The sequence below is a fragment of the Lagopus muta genome, chromosome Z (genome assembly GCF_023343835.1).
Source record: "Lagopus muta isolate bLagMut1 chromosome Z, bLagMut1 primary, whole genome shotgun sequence".
NCBI classification, from domain to species: domain Eukaryota; kingdom Metazoa; phylum Chordata; class Aves; order Galliformes; family Phasianidae; genus Lagopus; species Lagopus muta.
Window position 1 is genome coordinate 44,406,100 of NC_064472.1, and position 23,428 is coordinate 44,429,527.

The following is a 23,428-nucleotide window of genomic DNA, read 5'->3' on the forward strand; positions in this document are numbered from 1 at the left end:
GATAACTCAGTCAAAAATGTGTTTTCTGTAAGTAAAACAACAACAACAAAAAAAAAACAGGTTGGTAAATCCCATCCCAGGTACTACATGATGTGTTAACAGCTGTGAAATCACATTCAAGAGCCCGTATAAAACAGTATACAACAAAAGGCTTACTTTTTTCTTTTTTGTAAAGAAAGTCACAAAATGAGACATTGGAATTATCTGTAGGCCTTGATATCCCCTTAAATTTCAAATTTAATTGGCAGTTTATGCCAAAGCCACAGCAGTGCCAATATGATAAAGCAAATGTCTTATGGACTGTTTAGGAAAAGGGGACAGGTGAAGTCAGGAAGGGAAGGAACATAAAAAACATCTTGCTGGATGCTGGTGCTGCCTGGCACCACGGCAGGCTGAGAAGTTACACACAAATGTACAGAACACATGGCAGTGAGCAGCTCAGCACGAATCCCCATCAATAGCCACAACCGAGATCGGCTGTGGATCATCTGAGCTGATCCAGAACATGTGCACGTGTGCTGTTTACACACACTACCCACAGGAAGCAAGTCCACACACATCTGCAAGAGACCCATGCAAACAAATGAACCATTTGAGAAGAGACAAGCCATAAGAGTGCAACAAATCATTTCAGGATTTGACCCAGTTAGATCCTCCAACTCCTCAGTCTCCCAGTGCCTCACAGAGTTCCACTGGGGAAAGGGACTTCACACATCAGGATTTCTCAATTCCAGAAAAAGGGTGACTTTCCCTTGGCTTCAGAAGAATGTGAATGCTTAGAGAAGTGCCCTCTTCCCATGCTTCAAACTGAATATCAAACATAGCGTTAGTTATGGTTAAACTTGCACGCATCAAAAGTTTTCTTTTGCAGCTATATAAAAGAGCCTAAGTTTTGTAAGACACGTGGTATGTTTTTTAAACAAGATGATTTCATTTGTTAAAAAAATAAATTTCGCTATATGTACTTTAACCTGCCAGGTGTTATTGTGAAAGATTATTCTAACTCCTCTGGAAGAGAGGAGGAATTTTAGTACTTTGATCATTTGTTTAGCGTTCTAACGTATGAGTAGGAATGGAAAGACTCAGCGTTTCTGAGAACTACCTGCCTAACTACACAAATGGAGGCAAGAGCATCTGACATAGGGCAAAATTGTGCTTTTACATCATCTGCACCATCAGCTGTGAATGGTCTGTAGAACACTGAAAGAGGGCAAACAGCATGGAGAACATGTAACACTGGAATAATAATTGATACTAAAGCATAGCAGCATACAAAAGCATCAGAAATGACAGAGAATCAACTTAAAGCTGAGACTGGCAGCAAGCTGCAGCAATATTGCTAACTGTGCCACTTGTGCTGCTGCAAGTGAAGTAATGACAATTCAGGAGAAGCAATCTGATGCGAGAAGTGCATCCTCTGAATAACTATGGCATAGGTGGACGTTAGTATTTTGGAGGAACGTGCTGAAGATGCTAACAGTCTGAAACGTTGGAAAGGGAGCTACTTTTTTTAAAAAAAGCACAAAGAAAACACTATTCAGAAAGCAGTTGGATAGAAGCTACCTCCTGTTTAACAGCACTTTGTTCAGAAGGTGCTCCCGTTTCGTACTGTGGTGGAGTCTTCTGGAAACTCAATTGCAAAAACCAAGGGAGTTCCTTCTTCACATTACACTCATCATGAAAATAATGAGGGACAAGAAGCAGCATCGGGGCAACTGAATTCTGCAATGAGTGACCAAAAACCACCCTCTTTGTGATACAACAAAAAACCAGAAGTTCTACTTCTCTGAGAAAATGCTAGAAATTTTATTTTATTCATGAAGTTGCAGGAATAAAATTGTAACCTCTTACAAGTTATTTTAACTGTATACAAACTCCTTTGTAAATGACAAAGAATGTGTATGATTAAAGCCAATGCTTGTAAGCTAGAGGATTATCTATTTAGCAAGCACAATGGCAAAAAATGAAGGGCTGTTGCACAAGACCCTCAGTATCCTTTCTGCTTCCTTTCATGAAAGAAGTGCCTAACTGCAGCATCTTCAGAACTCAGCTCTAATGTCAAATCAGCTGAATGCAATTATAGCCCAACTAGAAAAATTGAAAAGGAGAACAGGAACATGTTGATTCTGAAATTACCAATTGAAAATGTTAATATTGCTAAACGATTCGTGTGATATTGCAACTTTACATTGATAAAATAACTTGTAAATAAGCAAAGTAAAAATCTGAACTCTGTAACTTATGCTAAAACCCAACATTACTCAACTATGAACAATCAATGACCCCTTTAGTGGTACGCACTTAAAGCCTCCGAGTAAAGGGTAGCATAACAGCTTGTTTGAATAGCAGGTAGACAGGTAAGTACCTGTAAGTACATTGGGGAGGAAATACTAAATGTCTGTAATTGCTGCACCCATTGTATTTTGTGTGCAACTGCAAACACAAGGAAAGGAACCAGTGTACAGTACTAGTACTGTTTAAATAACACACAAGATTATACATTGCAGCATAATTAATACTACACACATACGTTCTCAGCACATGCTGGTATACAGGTTCTCAAACACACATGCACACTCATTCCCAAGCACTCTTCACCCATCCTCTCACAAGCAAACATTCACACCACTCACTCCCACTCACAGTATCTGAAGGCTCTATATAAGGTAGATTGCTATACTGTTTGGAGCTACCACTTTTTTTTTTTTTTTCTTTTTTCTTTTTTATAAAAGCACATGCTAAAAGATCACGTCCACAGTAATCTCGCAGCAACACTCAGAATGATCACACAAAAACCAGGGAATGTTAGTGCACACACAAAATTAAGCTAAAGAAAAAAATCTTTGGAGTTCCAATCACACTGTTAGTATAACAATCCCGTAGATGTGAAGACTAGTTATAAGCTTTATAATTGATTAAGTTCACACAGTGCAAAGTAAGGTCCACTGACCCTTTTGTGTAAAGGAAAAGGCTGGAAGCCACATGGGTAAGTTCAATAGATAGTTCATATATACACATGACCAGGAACACCCAAACCAGATTTGTGCTCTTAGATTGGTCACTCTAATCACGATGCACTTCTGAAGCATCAGCTCTGCAAATTGGGCAGGTACGATTTGCCTGCAAAACCAGAAACAAAAAAGGGTTTACTGTAATGACAAACACATGTGTACGACATGGAACATCTGTGATAACAATGCTGCTACTTTCAAAGCTCAAGACTACTCAAAAGCAAGAAATGACAAGGTGTGTTCATCCACTTCGTTACTTCAGAGTTTTAAGTCTCTCAATTCATAACTGCACTTACAAAAAAAAAAAAAAAAAGAGGCTTTTTAATATTAAATAGATAAAAGAAATGCAGCGAACTGGGCTTTGTTCTAAGTGCAGTGGTTATACTAATGTGGATATGCTGTTACTGTAAGCTGCAATCAGAAGGGAGCAAATAGGAAGGGGTACTCTGTGTTCAGTGGAACCCATCAAAATCAAGCAAGTCACTTTGGACTGGCAATAAATGCCCTAAACTATTAAACAAAGGTGCCATGTTGTCACAAGCTGTGCTGATCAGTGACCACATCTCTTCATGCTCTCTTTATCCAGTTATTCTTAAAGAAACTCATTGAACAGAGTTGGTAAAAGCTAAAGGCAGAGCAGTGAAAAACAGAAGGGATTTCAGTAAAAAAGAAAAGAAGGGAGATGATCTGATTAAATAGGTTTTAAAATTCAAAGCCCAGGTAATAACACACAGAAAAGGAGGCCTAACTTTATCCCTTCGTTAAAGCGCTCACTGAAAATACATATCCATCAACTTTCTACAGCTTCCTTAAAAAGGACAGATAAAAGAAAGGTAACATTCCTTGAGCTACCGGGAGTATTTTTGGGTTCTCTTTCTCTTTGTAAATGAAGACATAATTTCAAATGAAAAAAGTAATGATAAACAGCAGAAACAACACGTGTCACATTTATGACACAACATTTACTTTGCAAAGGGCAGAGGGAGAGTAACTCCTTCCTGTCCCAGACTCTGTAGTTCACAATGCCCACAACTACAAAATAATCCAACCACCCTCAGCTCCAAGTTTTCCAAACTTTTCAATGAACACAAAACTCACAGCAATAGAAAACATGGCTCCCCCTGTCCCAACACAGAAATCATTACCACACATTTCAAGTATGAATCGTAAATGTCAATGGAAGTAGCATGCCATGACTAAAAAGCATTTCTTAATAAAATAATTAAAATGAATAATATTTTTCCTATTACTTCTGTTATTAATGATATACAGTTTATGTTGCATTTAATAATTTCATAGTTTCTATAAAGCACGGCTAGAGAATCATCGATTATTTCTTGCTCTCTCTCCTGCAGTTCTGCAGTTACTTGAGAACAATACCATCACTTGGTTGCTACTTTGCATTATTCTACGTATAGTTCAGCTTATGTAATTTTTAAAATAATTGGCAAGTTCTTCAAAATTCAATGAATTAATGACTCAAGGGATAACTGCAAGATAAACAATTAAGTACTTACCAACGTAGCACGAAACATTGCTCTTTAACATGACTCCTGATATTTTTAGGGTTTGGATTTTTTGGGAGGTGGCTTTTTTAGGTTTGAAGTACTAAAAGCTAAAAGTATTATTTTTCTTGTGTATTTATCAGTATGATATTGATCGGATGTTGTGAATTACATGGACATGAACACATCTATACTCTCAACATATAAAATACATGCATAAGGAAATGGACAAAAACAAAAAGTTATAAACCACAATATCCTGTAGTTGCCCTCACTTCCAGTTGGTGGCTGCTTTAACTGTAGGTACAGGCTTTAGCTAAAATAGGCTGAAGTTATACAGGTCATTTACTCTGGTTTGCAGAGCAAAATAATCTTTATTTTACACAGCATCTTCCTATAGTGCAACTAAACCTATGTGGTATAAACAGACTGATTTAGCAACGATGCTTTACGATGCTTTATCCTTGTCTTAAAATTGGATGCAAAATGAGCTAGACATGTTAGGCCAATACAAGCCATTTTTGGTGGATGCAGCTGCACCCCCCTTAAGTTTACATTGCACATCTTTCATCTCATTCTGCTTAAGCTCATGCTTAAGGTTACAACCTTTTTCTCTGATAAGTTAGACAATACCACACTCAGACCTACTCGAAAATAAGTGGTTCCTAACTTGGGAGAGGCATCTGGATTAGGTCATAATAGTTTTTTCATTAATACAGAACATTTAAGATTGTAAAATAAAGGCTAAAATAGGTTCTGGGTTTTTTTAGTTTGCTGATCTGAATTCAATTGCTAGTTCACTACCAACTCAAAGTACTGAATGCAACTTCAGAACTGCCACACTGAGTCCCAAAAAAGATTCATTTAACTGCCTGACTCTTGCGACCAAAAACACATAACAAAGAGCACAAGGAACATGACAAGCATGCATTATACTTCCCTGCTGTATTTTCCCAACTCTTAGTAATCTGCAGATCAGTGGCTCCCTGCATGAGATGCACGTTTTCTGCACTAACAGCCTGGGAAGAGCTTTCTCTTTAAGATCTATGTAACTAACTTAATGTACATGAGCTTACAAAGTCCTCTGTATCAAAGGCTGTGTGAAGTCCAATGAAAAAATTTATTTTTTCCACAAAATAAACTGAGTACTATCTGTGGTTACTTTGTCAACTGCATAAACCACTTAAGAAGTTTTATGCATCAAAAAGGTTTTACGAATCTAGTGCGAACACTTCCTGAGCACAGAGATAGGGGACAGTGAAGAAAGCCACTTTCAACAGCCTACATCTTCTTTAGTTTTTCTTTATTATGATTATTCTATTTACTAAATCTGAAAATAAAACAACTAGATGTTTATATTCCTCTCGCTGGTTGTCATGTATGTGGATTCAAATACTAAAGGACAATAGTTCTACCAAAAGATAGCTGAAAGAATGCTGTCAGTATTAATTTGATTTTTCATTCTTTGCACAAATATTTCAGTGTATGCCAAAGATAGGCATTTTCTTGCTGCTATGAACTAAACAGCCAAGGGCTTTTTAATTTCTTTTTCCAGCAGATTGCATTTATATGTCTCTCCACAGACTGTTTCCAGTATATTTTTTTAACACAATCATCGCAGTTTCAATTTTGTGCACACAGATTAAATTAAAGCTGAAGAGAATAAAACACAGAAAAAAAGGTGCAACAAGACAGGAATCCACACCTTGTTGGCAATATGTCTGGCTAATGCAATTTGTAGAGACGTTCTGCATGCTGTCATCCACTTATTTACATCTCCTGTTCTTCATGCCTAGTTCCTTTATTCTGTCACCTTACTGAGCTATCCAGCTTCCAGATCCTTTCATTTCTCCTCAAGTTGTTTTGAAAGATCACATTTTAATAATGTAAAACCATAATTACAGGTTAAATCTTACTGGCATATATTACATTTACATAAATATGTATGTATTAACTCAAACACACACACAACGTATTTGATGTGCCTCAAAACCTAACACTGACAGCAAAACAGGAAGGAAGTATGATCTGCTCTTTGCTACACGATATTGAAAACAAATTCACTGTCAACAGAGAAGCTCTAATTTGTACTTCTTATGTTACCACATCATTTCTTTTTTGATTTGTGTATTTGTGAATTTAAAGCTGAATTCACAGTTGAATTCCATTGTTTTGTGGAAATGGAAAACAGACAGATCTGACCATGAAAACTATTCTCTTTATGTTCCTTTTTCCTTATGCCAAGGATTGTAAAGAAACATACTGAATCAATCATTAAAAAAATAACATAGCTATATAGTGCTCTCAAGTCTGCTGGCATTTCTACTCTAAAATTGGACAAAAGTGAAATAAGAGGAAATGAAGAACAGCAAAATAACCAAATCCCAAAACAATAACCATCCCACCTCAAAATCCATACATAATGAATTCCCTCTAAAACTTTATTTTTTTACCTTAAGCCATTTATCAACACACTTGGCATGGAACTCGTGGTTACAGGGTAAGACTCTAAGTAGCTGCCTTGACTCAAAATCACACATGCACACCACGCACCTAAAAAAGACAGCAAAATTCAAATGTATCTGCTATTTAAGAACACCAAACATATATGTCACACACAACCTTGCTCATACAACTGCAGCATCGCAGCAGTTACAACAGTTACCTGTTTGTGTTTGAGGATGAGCAGTGTAGTGATGTAAACTGAGAATACTAAATGAGTTCTGTCTTTAATTAATAAAACTGTTTACTGATAATCACTGCTTTTAGTTCCTATAGTGCAGTGGAGGCTGCAGTCTAAAGAAATGAAAATACAGCCAGATAAACGATGTAATTTTGAAAGAGAGATGTGTACTTACAGTGTCTGTTCTGACTGGTGGTTGTTTGGATTGAACCTATAGGATGGGAGTTGTTCAATGTCTGCCTTCGTCAGTCCTCGTGGTTTGGCTTCTCCCAGGCGTTCTGCCAAATTCAGCAGGGCCTGCAAAACATGGACATTAGACATTTAAAAATTCGCTGCTTAAACAAATTCTGGTTCCATGAGATGTGGAGATGCTGTTACACAGCACTACATAACCTGGCACACAAACCACCCTTTATAAATAAATGTTTAGAAGCTTAGCTCTCCCCTATAAAATAAGATTCAATAGGAAGATTTGTGCATCCTCCTCTTCCAAACATCTTTCTGAATTACGCAGGGTATTTCTTTGGGATTTCAAAATCCAGAATGAAACTTCAAACTACTCCTATGCTTGCATACACAGGTTGGTATGTATGTCGTTTCTGTAAGATCCACTTCATCCCACTATAAAATTAATAGTGGGGGTAAGCAGAAAAAAAAAAAAAGTCAACACATTTACTTCCTACTAATACACTATGAGTCTGGTTCTGTGAGAGAAACACAAGAGTTCAGGGGACAAATTCTGATTCCCACTCCACACCTTGGGCTAGATCAATTGAGAGGTGGAGATTTTATCATCAATCTCAAAAATGAATTCATACCATTGAGGTTTAAGTACTTTTTTTTGAACTTCTATGCTCCTTTTTCTATGAGTCAAACATAGCAATGAGGAGTCATGCAATTAATTGCTCTCTGTCACATATAACTTACACTCCGTCTATTTTTTTTAGTGAAAAAATACCACAACAAGCTTGATGGAGAATGAAAGCAATCAAAAATTAAGAGTTGCTGAAATCTGCAAACCATTTACGATCACAGTCATTTCTAATATTTTCAATCTGAGGGCCCAAAGTCTCCAAAACAAGATGATGATGCTTCAGAACTAGCACAGAAGTTACTACAGTAATGCTCACCGTTAAACTAGCACATGTGCTGTTACTACAGATTGCTCCTCAGAGGAGCACAGGTGAAGAGATGCCAAATAAGAGTATTTGAAAGAAAAAGTATTTGAAGAGAAGCCCAAGGGAATCCTACAGTCCTAGAACCAGCAAAGATACAACAGCTTGGACTGTCCCATGAGTACCTAGGATATTAAGGATGGTTCTGCATCTGTAGATGTGAAATAATGTATCCTCCTGAGGGTAAAGAAGAAAAGGCACTAAAATGGCTTTATAACTGTTACACTTAAATCAATTCATCCTGTGATATTAACACTATTCTGTAGTTACTCAAGTAACTTCTCTTTTGAATGTGCTTTATTTTTGTTTGACATTTAAAATCAATTACAATTCAAAAGAGGAAGAGTAATATGAAGAACACAAAGACTGAACTAGTTAATGATTACTAGTCTGGGGAAGAGAAATGAGACAAAAAGTTAAGCACTTCAAATATCCAGTACTACAAACAAACAAGAGGATGATCTCTGGATTTTGTCTTTGCAGTTATTATACTTTCTTGAAAGCCATAAACAAGACTGAAAACATAATTTATAATTTAATTCTTTAAAAATAGTTGTTGTTTTCATACCAACCTCATAGTTTTCTACCTCTCCATCTTCCACATCCAGCTCAATGCTGAAAGCTCGTCCAACTGCAGGTGGAACTGGGAACATTGATCTACCATGAGAGCAAACAAAGTATAAGGCTCAGCATCTCGCTGAAGGAAATATCAGAAACCTGTGGCACTGCCAAAGCTATCTTACTGATCCCTTTCAGAATTACATATTCTCAGAACTGACGGAAATCTTATGTTTGAAATCAAGAACTGATGCTTGAAGTGAAAGAATCAAGAGAGAAGCTGGTTCTGCCACTTCCTGATCCTGGCAGTGCTGCCTTTTAAACTGCATGCATATCTTAAGTGATACTTAGAATAAGACTTAGAACTGTTACGAAAACGAACCTCTTGATTATCACACATTACGGAAAGCTAGTACTGATGATGGATTGGATTTGGCTCTGGACTTAAATATTTTATTTCTTTAAGTGGATAAAATATAATGATTCTGTTAAGAACAAAACCAAACTATTTTGATTAAAGACTCTTAGGACTTCACACTACAGCTTAATCATTAAATCCATAAAAGCATCCACGAAGTAAGTTTTGAATTTACTTATCTCAAACATCTTTATGCACACAGTTCAGAAAAAAGACACACTGCAGGCACAGAACTACATTGGACAAAACTGCACTTGTATTTTCCCTCGTGCAAGTGCATGTGTTATCCAAAGCAGGTTGGAAATTTTACATAGATATGGAAGTTTTTCTCCGATCTGGTGCAGCAGAACTGTCTACTCTCTATTAGAGTCCAACCATAAAAACTACAGGTTGAGAGGACTGGTTAACTCACATTACTTTGTAATAACCTACATGGAAGCAAATATACTTTGAACTTACAGCACATAAGGTAGTAGACTAGGATGGTAAGGGTGTGGAGGTATTGGCTGCTGTGATCTGTATCTGCTGCGCCCTGTGAGTCTTCGAGGCATAAACGGTGGGTAAGGCTGCAAGAGAGAAGAAAATAAGCTTCCTCTGAAACCTTTGGGACTGGTACTTGCGCCCAGCTCTGGGCTTCCAGGTACAAAACAGAGAAAGGAAGGTACTGAGAGAGTACAGCACAGGGCCACCAAGATGATGGACTGCAGTACCTCTTCTATGAGGTTGAGAGGTTGAGAGAGCTGTTCAGACTGGAGAAGAGAGGACTTGGAGGGAATTTCATCAATAGGTACAAATACCTGAAGGGAGGGTGCAAAGAGGATGGAGCCAGGCTCTTTTTCAGTGGTGCCCAGTGCCAGTACAAGAGGCAACGGGCACAATCTGGAACACGGGAGCGCATCTAGAAGCACTTCTTCACTGTGCAGGTGACAGAGCACTGGAACAGGTTGCCCAGAGAGGTTTGTAGAGTCTCCTCCCTGGAGATCTTCAAAAGCCACCTGGAGATGGTGCTGGACAAATAGCTCTAGGTGTCCTTGCTTGAGGACAGAGGATTTGACCAGAGGACCTCCAGGGGCCCTTTTCCAACCTCAACCACTTTGTTATCCTGCGATTCAGTATTTGGTTTTCCTAACCAAACTGGAATCTGAATATCAAAGACCACTTTCCATGCAGCGTCATTTAAAGAAATCCAGCTATTTTGGACACTGATTATATTCAAATAGCCTCAGCTCTTCAATTTGAAGCTAAAATTCCTGTCAGTAATGGAATCACACCATTCCATGTGAAAAAGTAGTAACACACAGCAGAAGTCCTTGCAAGACATTTTCTGCATAGTTCGCATGTGCATGAGGCTTTGGGAAGAAGATAAGACCTGAACTACTGTCTCTTTTGGAAAAGTCTTCTGTAACAATTCAGCTTTTAGGCTCAGTGCTATTATGCAGACTTGTGCACAGGATGAAGAAAAATCTTTAAAACTACAAACAAAAAATAATAACAACCCCCCTTAAAGGTCTGTAGCTGTTCTCTTCATAAATTCTTTAATTGGTGTAAGATTACTACGGAGTAGGGAGCATCACCACTATGCACTACAGCAGAATCTCTGATCCGGAGTTAAAGAAGCAGCAGCATACAATTACACTGAAAATAAAGCTATGCTATCTGTAGAGCAAGTTTGTACAGTTTCTGCATATGGACAATGCTTACAGAGGCTCTCAAGCCTACAGCTTCAATTGACAAGGATAAAACAGGGCTTTAATTGTTTTTCATTTGCATGCCAAGCCCTTCACTTAAACGTTTGAGTTTTCAGTATTATTTTTTGTAATCCCTTGTTTTACCTAAAAGAACAGGGACATAAATGGTAGAAATTTTCCATATAATAATAACTTTTTTTCCCCCCAGAAATAGTTAAGATACAAGAAGTGTCTATTAATTTTTAAAGTTGAAATTGATGAACCATTATTGCATTAATATTTGAAAGCTTTGAGGCATTTACTTCTTTGGAACAAAGAACACTCAAAATTTTTATTAACCAGTATTTATTCTTCCATGTTTGAACACAGAAAAGCTCAACACCACCAATATCTAATCTAAAGACCCTTAAGTTTACAAGATAAATATACCTAATAGATAGCCACAGTTTTACATTAGATTTACATATTAACATGAACACAATGTGGAAAAATTGGGTCTTTTTCTTGAAAGAAAAGACCTCACACTAGACAGAGTAAACACTAGCTTTACAGCTTTGAGAATTCTGTGATCCAGAATATCATTAAAAAGTGCTGTGCTCAGATTTCAGTTAACTGACCTAAAGAAAATCAGAGATGTAGCCATTCCATTATAATTTTAATATAACTAGAACACTAGTGATAGTTTAAAGAATACCAAGCTTTTCTTAAAATCACTTTGAATCACTGGAAAAATTTTAAAAATAGTTAGAATTCCTTTACAAAAGATCAAGATTACACCCTTATTCCACCCCTCAGCAGTACACAACCCAGAATTAAGGCACCACAGAGGAAAAATAACATGTGACCTGCATAAATGTGCTACTTATTTGCTATCTGTTTTTAAGGACTGAACTTAGAAATTCACAAACATCTTTGAAGTTGTTGTAATAAAATTCAGGCAACATACAGAAGTTTTGTAAGTGTATTTGAAAGTGTATCATAGTGACTGAAAATTTCCTGGGAAGACCATTCACATTAACTATGGTGCATGATTTCAAGGTGACTAATAAAGAAAAGCTAGCTCTATGTTCTGTTGTTGCAGGTTCTAAAGTTTCATTTTCATTTAAAGGCTGAAGCACCACTGTGCTTCTAAAACTTTATGACAACTTGACGCATAGGTCAAATATTAAAAAAAAAAAAAAAATACCAAGTAACATTATTTCTTCAAGCATTACACACAGGGGAAAGGCTTTTTCAACAACAACAAAAAAATCAAACCCAACAGACCAAAGTGCACCGCAAAGACCCTAGAGGTAGTAGAGATACTGGAAACACAAATTACAGCACGGATTTAATCTTGCACCATGTTTAATTGTTTCATGATCTTGCAGTTGAACTGCCTACAGTCATACAGAAAGTTGTCTTAAAAACACTCTGACTACTTCTGTAATATAATATAGCCTGTAGTGTGGAATTGATCTATACAACTGCTTGTCTGTGTATCTCAAACATTCCAGGAAGAAAAAAAAAAAAAAACAACAAATCAATGTTCTTAAAAATTCTTGGTTTTCTGACTTGTAGAAACTCAAAGTACGGATGACAAACTAGCAACAGCATACATGGCAACAGCTTTTCTAAACACTAACTAGTTTCTATAGTAGCAATCTTGTCAACATGCAAATGTTTTCAAAGTAACTACTATCACTGTCTCTCTAGATAATGTTATCAGAAATCATTTACTGATATCAACAATACTGGCTATAGTTAGCTTGAGTAAAATGAACTTAAAATATTGCAGTATGTAGTCATTAATGGACCACAACTGCAAGAAGTGCAAGTTTCTGACAAAATATACTACATATTTGAACGCAAGACAGCTAACAGCATGACTGAGAGTATAGCATGTAAAACAATACTTACAACGCCAAATGACACTTCCTGGTGTAAAGGATCATGAGTTAAGAACTGGAGAGGGGTGGAGGGAGGCAACGTTGGTGGATGAGCTGAGGGAGGATATGTAAAACCTCCTACAGGAAGATGTTCTCCAAGTAGTTCTACTTCATTTTCTATCCTTTGAAATGGCTAAAAAAAAAAAACAACCCAAACATACATATATTTGCTGCAATAATGAGATATAATATTTTCCCCCTAAAGAACTGCAATCTCATGTATACTCTGAGCTGCTGTAGTCAATTCTACAGGATAAAAAAAACTATAAGTAAAATAATACTCACATTCACAGAATAACAGTATGACCAACTCCTGCATCATTAACATTACCAAAAAGTGAAGACAACATACTTTTGGTATTAATTCAATTTTTCCAGCTAGTCATGCTAAATGACCAGGAATTTATGTCATCTAGCAAATATTGGAATAGCTATAATTTCCTGTCTATTGCATTTTGTAGGACAAATATTTGCTCTCTTTCTTGCCAGGCTGCTTTCATTTAACAACTACGAAAGAGAGGAAAAAAACAAACCAAAGACAAGAACTGAAATTGGTTTAGACAGTCTGAAAAGAGGAGAGTGAACACAGTGATTCCATTAAACTGTGAATGATACAGTAATCAAGCAAGATCTCTCCTAGGAGGATAGTGCAAGCAATCCTATCAAGAACAGACAACCATGAGATTCCAGCTCAATACTGTAATCTAGTTAATTGTAGTACGTCCACAGTTGTGCAGAGAAGGACTTGAGTGTCCTGGTGGACAACAAGCTGGCCATGAGCAGGCAGGGAAGACCTTATCACTCTCACCAATTTCCTGAAAGGATGCTGTAGCAAGGTAGGGGTTGGCCTACTGTCTTAGGAGACTTACAATAGGATGAAAGGTAACAGCGTTAAGTTGCATCAGGGTAAGTTCAGGTTGGATACTAGGAAAAATTTCTTCATAGTAAAAGTGGTGAGATATTCAAACAGGTTGCTCAGGGAGGTGGCGGAGTCACCACCTTTGGAGGTGCTCAAGAACTGTATATGGATGTGACACTGGCATTACTGTGGGCATGGTGGTGATAGGTTGGTGGTTGGACTAGATCACCTTGACGATCTTCTCTAGCCTTTATGATTCCATGATTTGAGGGCGATGTGCCACCCATAGAGGCAGCGGAGTCTCCCTCTCTGGAAATGAAGTTCAATACTCACTTGGATGCTTTCCTGCGCAACCTACTCTAGGGAATCTGCTTTAACATTGGGTTGGACTAAATGATCTCCAGAGGTCCAACCCCTAAAATTCTCTGATATGTCAGGTTCAACAGTTCCCAAGAAACATTCAAGAGCAGTCACTGTTTCATTAACACATCTTTCTGTTTCTAATGCTAAATTCCTCATTTAAGGAAACTCAGCAAAGAAATCCGTATTCTGGCAGCAAAGCAAAATTCTGTTTCCCTTTCATGCAGTACAAACTTTTAAGCCAACGTATTCTCAAAGCACTGAAATACTGGCTATTTGCCAGAGCTGAAAGTCAAATCCAGTCAATAACCTATGTCAGCAACTGAAGCTAAAATCAAAGTTCACACATTTTCTGAAAGAACGTCTTACAAAGATTACCACTGAAAACTATTTTTCCAGATGTTCTCCCATTACTTTAACAGAGCTATTGCATCAGTTAGCCATACCTTAGGTACGGCAGTGCAGGTCTATAGAAATCTTCTAGTAACAACAAAACTGTTTTCCATTTCTGCGTTAATAACATATAGGCATCTTCTGGGAACAGGGGCAAACAAATGAATGGGAGATAACCCATATGGGCTAGAGAGAACCCTACAGTAAAAACTGTATGCCAGAAAATAAAAATCTAATTTTGCTCCTCAGATTCAGTCAGTCACATTTCCCTGTTTGCATAGTCCCCATTGCTAAGACAAATCTGCTTGAGCAAAAAACTTTTGCAAGTAATTAATAGAAGGGGAGAGACTACAAACTCTTGAGTATGTTTGGAAGCTTTTAGGTCATCATGTTTTAGTGAAAACACTGTCCATTTAAAAATTAACTGAGAAGTAATACAGAGGAAGCATATAACGAGATTAACTTCCCTATGGCTTTCTGAAAAAGAAGAATTTGAAGACAGTGGTAAGGATATACATCTTTCAACAAAAAGTGAAGTCTTAGGGAGAAACTGCATTGATAGCAACTGATGAAATTCAAAAAGAAGTAGTGAATTTTAAAATTATTTCTTCATCTTCACACTAAGTAGTTGAAGGACTTGCTAAGGAAGCAAATGTGCAAAAACCTGTTACTTTCAACAAAATCAGTTTCCTGAATTAGTTATCAGTACCACTTGCACCTCCAGCCACACCAATTCTAAGGAGAGAGAGAGAGAGAAAGAAGCACTACTTACCGAACGTGACTGCTGTGCTTGGAAAGGAACAAACTGTCCTGGGGGAGGCAAGTGAGGAGGATGGTGCGGAGACAGATGAGGAGGGTGCAAAAGGAATGGGTCGCTAGAAATAAGGGGTGGAAATGCTGCATATGGTACTGGAAGGTGCTGAACTGAGCACGCTTGAAGCATCTGAAATAAAATGAAAACACTTTTTTTAGTCTCTAGCACAAAGTTCCTAGAGAACAGTGCACCATTTATCATGGAAAGATATAATTAAGAGAAAGCATTTCTCTTGATCCCTTGGAAAAACTTCCTAAATACACAAAAATATTAACTGAAATGCAAAGTGACTAGCATACCACAGACTCAAACCATGGTGTGATATCTCCTAGCAATAAATTCAATGGGAGTTGGGATTTTCAATAGGATTTTCACTAGTAGATGGACTCCTGAGTAAAGAGTAGGTATGTGTACCGTACTAGCTTCCTTGCATGTTTTACCTTCAAAATGACATTCCTAAACAAGTGTTCCAAGCATTTAAAGATATAAATGTAGCTGAGGGACTGCTAGCCATCAGACTGCCTCAAAACATCTTTCTTAACTCAGTTCTCCATTTTGATGGTAGTCTTATGCTTTGAAGGAGGCTGAGATATACTTACTGCAGAAACAGCTTTTTCTCTCTAATCTTTGGAACTACTTATACAACACAGAAGCGATGAATGCACTGCAGGTAAGCAGGAATGTGCTTCCTGGAAGAGCTCGGTTTTACTTCCAATTCTAGATATGGAGGAACATGAAATCCTTTATTCTTTTTCCTGTTCTTTGATCTGTTATCCAAATGCCAGACATCTGTGCTAAATTTTTGCTCATTAAAAGAGCAATTTATAACATACTTGTTAGCTGAAAACAACAGTATATCTTTGTTTTAAATGAAAAAAGATGCTTATTGAGAGTTTTATATTTAAAATTCCATCACCCTACCAGCAAACCTATCAAATTGTACAAAGTAATGCAGAACAATCAGTTCTGATCTCTCACTATTTTTGTCTTGTTACACAACACATACTGTGCATGCTGACTACAACAGCAAAGTGGGAATAAGGTCTAGTTTAAGATTAGCTTACATTAGTGAAGGTGGAATCATTGCCTCATTTATTGTAATCACCACCAAATGTAAATCTTTATACACTGAATCAGTAACAGATTAATTTGACGTTTTTAGATGCAGACACTTCACTTGCAGTTCCTAGCTTTTTTTATAAAAAGTATTTTTGCTGTTAAAATAAAATTGTTACTGTATTTTACTGAACTCAAAACTGTTCTCTGAAGCTAAATTCACAGGTGCAACACCACACCCCTATAGAATAGGAAATACATCTGGGGAACATCTTAAAATATGTTTGACTCCAAGATTTCATGCAGTGAAGATATTGTAGCTACTTGCAGTTAATATGCTAGGAACAATCTGTGCTAAGTCAGAGCCAATGAGGTTGCATGATCTTTTAAGAGGAAATAAATGAAACCTATTGTTTATTCATTCAAGTTTCTGGAAATCTTCTGTTGTTTGAACATATGATTCTACAGGTTTTAGAATCAATGACTGTATTTCATAAATGACATTAGATTATTTTATAGTTACATACACGATATATGAGACAAATTTTGTTAAAGTGACAAAATGATACTGGGGAGTTCACAAGTGAAGTTGGGTAAGGAAATGTCCTAGAGGGCAGGGCTGCCTTTCAGATGTACTCCTATAGGATAGAGAAATTGTATGACAAGAGCATTATTATGGCAAAATATGAAATCTGGAACTGGAACAGAAGAATCTGATGGAGTAAGATTTTGTGACTGGCTTTGGAGTGGACTTACAGGGAAAAAAAATCTGATCCTAGTGGGCAAATCAAACAGGAGTACAACAAGGACAGTAGCATATTCTTGCAGTCAAGACAACTTATTGCATACTGGGCTGCATTACTAAAAGTACAGGTAATGGGCCAAGGTAGGGGATTCTGTCCCTGTTTGATGCCTACTCCGTCTTAAGACCTGTGCCTGATTTTGGCTTTCCCAACACCAAAAGACTTAATGAAATGGGTCACTCTGTACAAAAGAAGCTGCAGAACTGGATTTTTTTCTGTCTTAAGAAAAAAAATAATGACTACCACTGCCTTCCACAATTTCATGAATGAGAAGGAAGAACCTGACTCTAGTCATGTTGCTTTCTTGCTTTGCTGATTTTGATATCCAGCTGTTGTTTCAATTGTTGAGTACTCACTCCGAGATAGTTTTCCTCTACACTAAACACACTACAAGTAGAAGGAAAAAGCCCTCTTTACCTCAGGAATAGAAACTCAAGTAACAGATTTTCAACAGTTTGAAAGGTAAAGGGAAATAACGTACACATATTTCAGACTGGCAAGCAGTATGCCTGAGGTCTTGCTGCAGGAGGATAAATGGCTTCTGGACAACCTAAACACACACTACCCTTAATCTTCAACAGGCAGCTTAAATAAAGAAACAGGTGATCACAACAAAGGTTTTTTTTCAGTGCCACAGTCTTGTTTATGTCCTCTGGTCACAGAACATGCAATAGAGGAAAATATAGGTGATATACTGCTGGCAAATGCACAGCTGGAAGAGTCCAATGTATACAGCAACATTATACATGTATGTACCAAGTACATGAAGCTGGTATGTCTGATATTACAGATTTATATTGGAAAATAGTAAAACAAAAAAAAAACCCTGCAATTCTTTCAGCAGGTTCCACAACTTTCCTTCATACAGTTGAAAGTTCTTGGAGTAATCTCCTCTACTTCTTCAGCGCTAGTACTTGTTTGGACTTAGTGGGGAACTCTCTACAGAATAGCATAGCACGGAAACGCTACGAACTAGAATCTCTGGAATCATGCCTCTCTGAGTTGATACATGAACTTTTCTAAGACAACAACCAACATTCTTTCAATTTTAAAGGTGAGAAAAGTGAGTCCATCAAGGCACTTCATTTCACTCCCAGAAAGGCTAAGAGAAACATCGTTATTAAAGAGTAATTTTGTCAAGAGTATTTTCAGCTCAGCCTTTCAGCTTTTACTGATCTTTTTCTTCTTTTCAGAAGAAAAGCTGTTTCAGACTATCCAACCATCTTTGTGTATAACCAATCCATAAACAAGCTATCTGTAATATTTTCTTGGTAAGCTGAGTAGTAAAAACCATAGAATCGTTCTTCTAAATATATGAAAGTAAGCAAAAAGCTCATGTGTTGACGTTGAATCATAAACCAGACTGCAGTTTGAATTAAAAGCCATCAGGACCTCATACTATAAACAGCCACACACTATACAAATATTAGATAAGCAACATACATTTGCCCACCAGTTCTAAGGTCCATATTAACATGCCACTGCAATTCACCTCAGGGGAAGAAAAAAAGAAGGGTATTTTTCATTTCAATTAAAGCACATAAACAGTAAAGCTTCATGGTACCTGCCATTCCTCTGTCTAAAATTGAAGCTGGATTAACTATAGAGCTCACTTACTGGAGGAGGCACACTGCAAACTGGAAGGTGCTGCCCACTGAAAACCACTGAACACCCCGGGACCTGCTGTGTGCTGCAGGCTGGGATGTGCTGGCCTGTGCAAAGTGGTATCCCATGTGGAGCCATTGTTGTCACTGTGTAGGAGACAGGAACTGTTCCCTGATGGATCTGTAGCAAAAGGAAAATTAGTAGTAAGAACTTATTGTAAACTCTTAACAGCACTGTACAGCATGCTGAGTAAATTAAAAAGCTTTTACCCATATACTGGAAAAAACATAGTCATAATGAGTGCTTAAAAAGAGGCACATGCCTGTAATTCCTGTTCTTTCAAATATTCTTCTCAATATACTACTTACTGATGAGTATTTTCTGGGCAGGGCAAAGAGGGATCTCTTTTTAAAAGGATAAATTTTGAAGTCTTTTTTTTTTTTTTTTTTTTTTTTTTTTTTTTTGAATACTGAATAAGAAATCTCTGATTCTTTGGCAAAATTGAAAAGCCTTATTGTCAGGAAGCACAGATTTACAAACAGTAATTATTTCAGGGAAGCTCATTCTTCATTCTTGTTCTGCTAAAGTGGAAACCATTCAAACAGCTCATTAAGAGGTGAGAATAACTAAATTAAAGACTGCTGATTTACTGAACTGGCATTGTGTAGTCAGAAACAGAGGTCAAAATAGGAACATGGATCACTGAATGGAACCTAAAGGCTAAACCTGTGCATCATGGTAGATAGAAACCCCTCTCAGGAGAGAGGCTGACATGGTTCTAGCTCTGGTGGAAGAGTTAGGCAAACAGTGTAATGCTGGCTGTGACTTAGAAATGCTCAAAATAAGAATTAAAAATAACCTCTTAAAATGGTTCTGTCTTTGAAGTATAAAATATCACCAATGGAGGACCTCAGTGAGTCTGATCACAGATGTTGCTTGGAAGATACAGGCAGCCAAATGGAAGAACTGCTTATCCAGGCTTGTCATGATGTAATCTTGCAACACAAAGCAAGAGCATGTTTTGATTTTTTAAGATATTGCAGCAGTAAAGTTGTTCACCAGAATGTAAGGTTGTGAGATGGTTAGCATGGTGGTTAGCTTCCATCCCTGCACTTGCCCTCTGTGGTTCTGCATACATAATACAATTCCCCAGTTGTATGCTGCTGCATGGAATACAAGTATGTTTTAAGTAGGGTTGTTAAAAGTTTAATTCTATGTACGTGCAGTTTGAGAAATGCACATCCAGACAAGCAGTTCATAATTACGTAGAATCCAAAGCACATCTACTGTAGCCTGCTGATCTGAACAACCAGAGACAACAACTTCTTTTACAGGTCCTCAGCTATAAACTCTGTGCCTATTCCTGTCTCCTGCTCAGAAATTATTTGCTTTCTGGACCAACTGCAGATCTCTCTTTTTTTCCCGTATGCTTTAAGGAGGAGCTGATTAGGTTTGGATGGCTTATCTGGTTACGCAACGATACTATCACAACTGCTGTTTTGTAAGCAACCAATTACTGGCATTATGAATTCTACTTCTGAACAATATATTTTAATAACTTATAGATAACCAATGCTAAGAAGAGGTACTTCATATGAAATAGAAATTTACTGTATCACATCTTAGAGAAGTTAATTAACCTCAGAAGCAAAAGAACTGTATTTGAAAGACCTGGGCCAGAGGCATACAGCACTATGGAAATATGTGCATAGGAAAGTTGTTATCTTTCAATCTTCTTTACTAGGACCAGATATTTTTTGTCCCCACTGCCTACTCTGCTTCATACACCAAAAACAGCTCCCTCTGTCTAACAGAATTTAGTGTTATGTGACTTCCACTGCCAACTAACCTGGAAACAAGGGGTAACTTGAACATTTGGGGGGGAAAAAAAAAGACATCTTCAACATCCCACTGTTTGAGCTCCAATCCTCTTACCTGGTCATGAATGTCAACCATCACTGCATTCTGCTGTGGTGGGTGAACAGCTGGGCGTAATATACGAGGAGATACATTCGGTGGGCGAAAAGCTCGGGGCTCTTCTATTGCTTGCTGCTGTCCATAGGAGAGAAGGTGATAGTTTTCATCTAGACTAATGGAATTATGTCGAGACAGACGATCTCTCCTAGTTCTCTGACGTCGAACAGGAGGACTGAAAACACATTAAAAAGATTAGAGATTATATAAATGCCACAAGTCCACAAGCCAACAAGAAGTTTCAAGAAATTTTTTTAAAATGCCCAGCAGGCCCAAGCTTGGGGCAATCCAAAACACGAACACAGACTGGATGATGAGCAGACTGAGAGCAGGTTTGCAGAGAATGCTCAGGTGTTGCTGGATACTGGTGGACAAAAATCTCGACACGAGCCAGCAGCATAAAACTGCAGCTCAGAACAATTTATAGCTCAAAGGAAACAAAAGTATTTACCATGTGATCTACTCAGAAATACTGATGGTATTAAACACCTCTCTTGAGCCGAGATGAAGAATCAAAAGCGTTTATCTGTCTGTACAGCCTGTTTACCTCCTTCTGTTTCGTGCAGGTGTGTTGCATCGTTCCCCTGAGAAGTGGTGTTGGTTGGGCCGAGCCAAAGGAGGCTGCCTATTTGATGTCATATCCCATGGTCGCATTGGTGGTGACGAGGCTGGTGATGCCGCCGTGTAGTCGAAGACTGAATGGGAAAGGCGTTGTCGCTTGGGGCTGGGACCGTCTTCGCTCTGTGCCAGTGAGAAACAAACAAAGCATCTCCAGGTGAGTAAATTACAACTGTGTTTCAAGATTACTGTGCAGCTAGAAGGAAGCACTTACTGCAGACTGCACTGAAACACCTTCAAGTTAATCAACTGCAAGTCATCATCTATTTATTACTATTCTAACAAAAATTTGTGATAGCTCCCTTATTCCTGAAGAATAACCAAATTATATTTCAGAAACATGAATACATCAAATATTCTAATGTCTATCAAATCCAAATGATCAGGAAAGAGAGTAATATGAGGAATATAAGGTACACCTTGTCCCTACATTTAAGGGTTACAGTAGCATGAAAATACATAAGCCCAGCCTTTATGCCTGTGCTGTGTTGCCTCCCTTTTTTTGGTGAAGGCAATGCTGTCATGGTTAATCAGATATTTGCTTTGCCCTGCAGCCCATTTTAGTTCTGCTAGCTTATCACACAGGTGCACATTTTTCTACTTATTAGTATACATTTTCATTGGGGAATACTGATACATGATCTAAAAAAAAAAAAAACCTAAAAAAAATCACCAACCTGTCTATGTCTTTCAATAAAACTCATCCAGAACTACATAAAACCTAGTTTTCAATGTTAGTGATACGAAAGCCATTTGCTTCCAAGTAATGATCTCCCAGCTGCTTCTGAATACAACTACCTCTTTTCCACTGTGCAACCATGCTACTGACTCTATTTAAATAGAGACAGATGCCATTCTTGTCTAAAAAATCCCACAGATGTCCCAGAATCCAGTAGCAAAGGCAATAAAAGTCTCTTCCTGAGCTTCAACCTTCTCTTCCATCAGAATTATAATCTCCCATGCTGTTAACAAATGACCAAGAATTTTCCACTCCAGAACCCACTGTCTGAACACATGAAAAATAAAAGCAATACAAGAACTACCATGCTGCATTCTACTGTTGACCTCAAGTAGCACAGATAAAACACTGTAATAGGAGTCTCAAAAAAAAAAAATTCCAGGCAACTATATTAATATCAAACCTGGGGACTACGTAAATAGCAATGTTGGACTTCAAAGCATACGAGAAGACAAGCAATATGGACTGTAGGAAATGAACTAATATGAGATAATTATGGCCAATAAAGTACAACTCTTTCCCCAAAGATGCAAAGCATCTTAAACTACAGTTTTCATTTGTGTAAATAAAAGGAGGAGGTCCTTAAACAGAAGAACAGAGTTGGTTGTTCCTTTCACTTGCATTCCCAAACAGCGTTTTACACCAAGTTCTCATACTTCTATCTTCAAGTTGCAAGTCTGCCTAAAAATCTACACCAAACTTCTGATTCCAAACACCAAAATAGGAATCAAACTTGTCTTCTGAATCTTTCAGATGCCTCTGGTAGATGAGACTAATGTTCATACAAAGAACAAGCATTCACCACTTTCTGTGTATGCTTCTAAGATGCCTTCACAATTGTAGTAGCTAAGCAGTAGTATTGAACCTTAAAAATACATATATATATAAAATCTCTGTTTGCAAATAAGTGACCTCTAAGTGATCAGTTTTAATTTGGACAACGTCTAGCAAAATATATTTGCCTACGGATTCTTTTCTAAATTATTTTCATGCCTTTTTGTAACTGGAATTCAATATACTCAAAAAGCTGTAACTCAAGAATTCCACTTTTTAAATATATTTAAAACAGATACCTGTGCAGCAAAATAGAAGTTATTTAAATTAAAACAATTACCTAGGCAAAAAAACCCCACACTGTGCACACACAGGGAAGGTGATGCACAACAAACCATCTGGCCACTCACCTCCCTGGCTCCATGGTGGAACTGGGTACGCCCCAGGGCCAGAGGTCACAGCGCTGG

The 23,428-nt window shown here is 37.6% G+C and overlaps 1 protein-coding gene across 5 annotated transcripts in view; it reads right to left on the reverse strand.

The window, feature by feature from the left end:
• Positions 1 to 2,675: 2,675 nt before the first annotated feature.
• RNF38 (ring finger protein 38) overlaps positions 2,676 to 23,428 on the reverse strand; it is a 91,162-nt gene continuing 70,409 nt past the window's right edge. For 4 of the 5 annotated variants that reach the window (XM_048931023.1, XM_048931021.1, XM_048931019.1 and 1 more), the window contains 10 exons: positions 21,378 to 21,571; positions 20,792 to 21,005; positions 18,869 to 19,036; positions 15,351 to 15,521; positions 12,938 to 13,099; positions 9,810 to 9,916; positions 8,947 to 9,031; positions 7,375 to 7,496; positions 6,970 to 7,069; positions 2,676 to 3,120 (listed from right to left, as the gene is read on the reverse strand). In XM_048931023.1, the coding sequence (XP_048786980.1) occupies positions 3,064 to 3,120; positions 6,970 to 7,069; positions 7,375 to 7,496; positions 8,947 to 9,031; positions 9,810 to 9,916; positions 12,938 to 13,099; positions 15,351 to 15,521; positions 18,869 to 19,036; positions 20,792 to 21,005; positions 21,378 to 21,484 (1,293 nt within the window). In that variant the 5' untranslated portion in view covers positions 21,485 to 21,571 and the 3' untranslated portion in view covers positions 2,676 to 3,063. The remainder of the gene's footprint in view (positions 3,121 to 6,969; positions 7,070 to 7,374; positions 7,497 to 8,946; positions 9,032 to 9,809; positions 9,917 to 12,937; positions 13,100 to 15,350; positions 15,522 to 18,868; positions 19,037 to 20,791; positions 21,006 to 21,377; positions 21,572 to 23,428) is intronic. The other variant, XM_048931020.1, reaches the window with a different exon arrangement.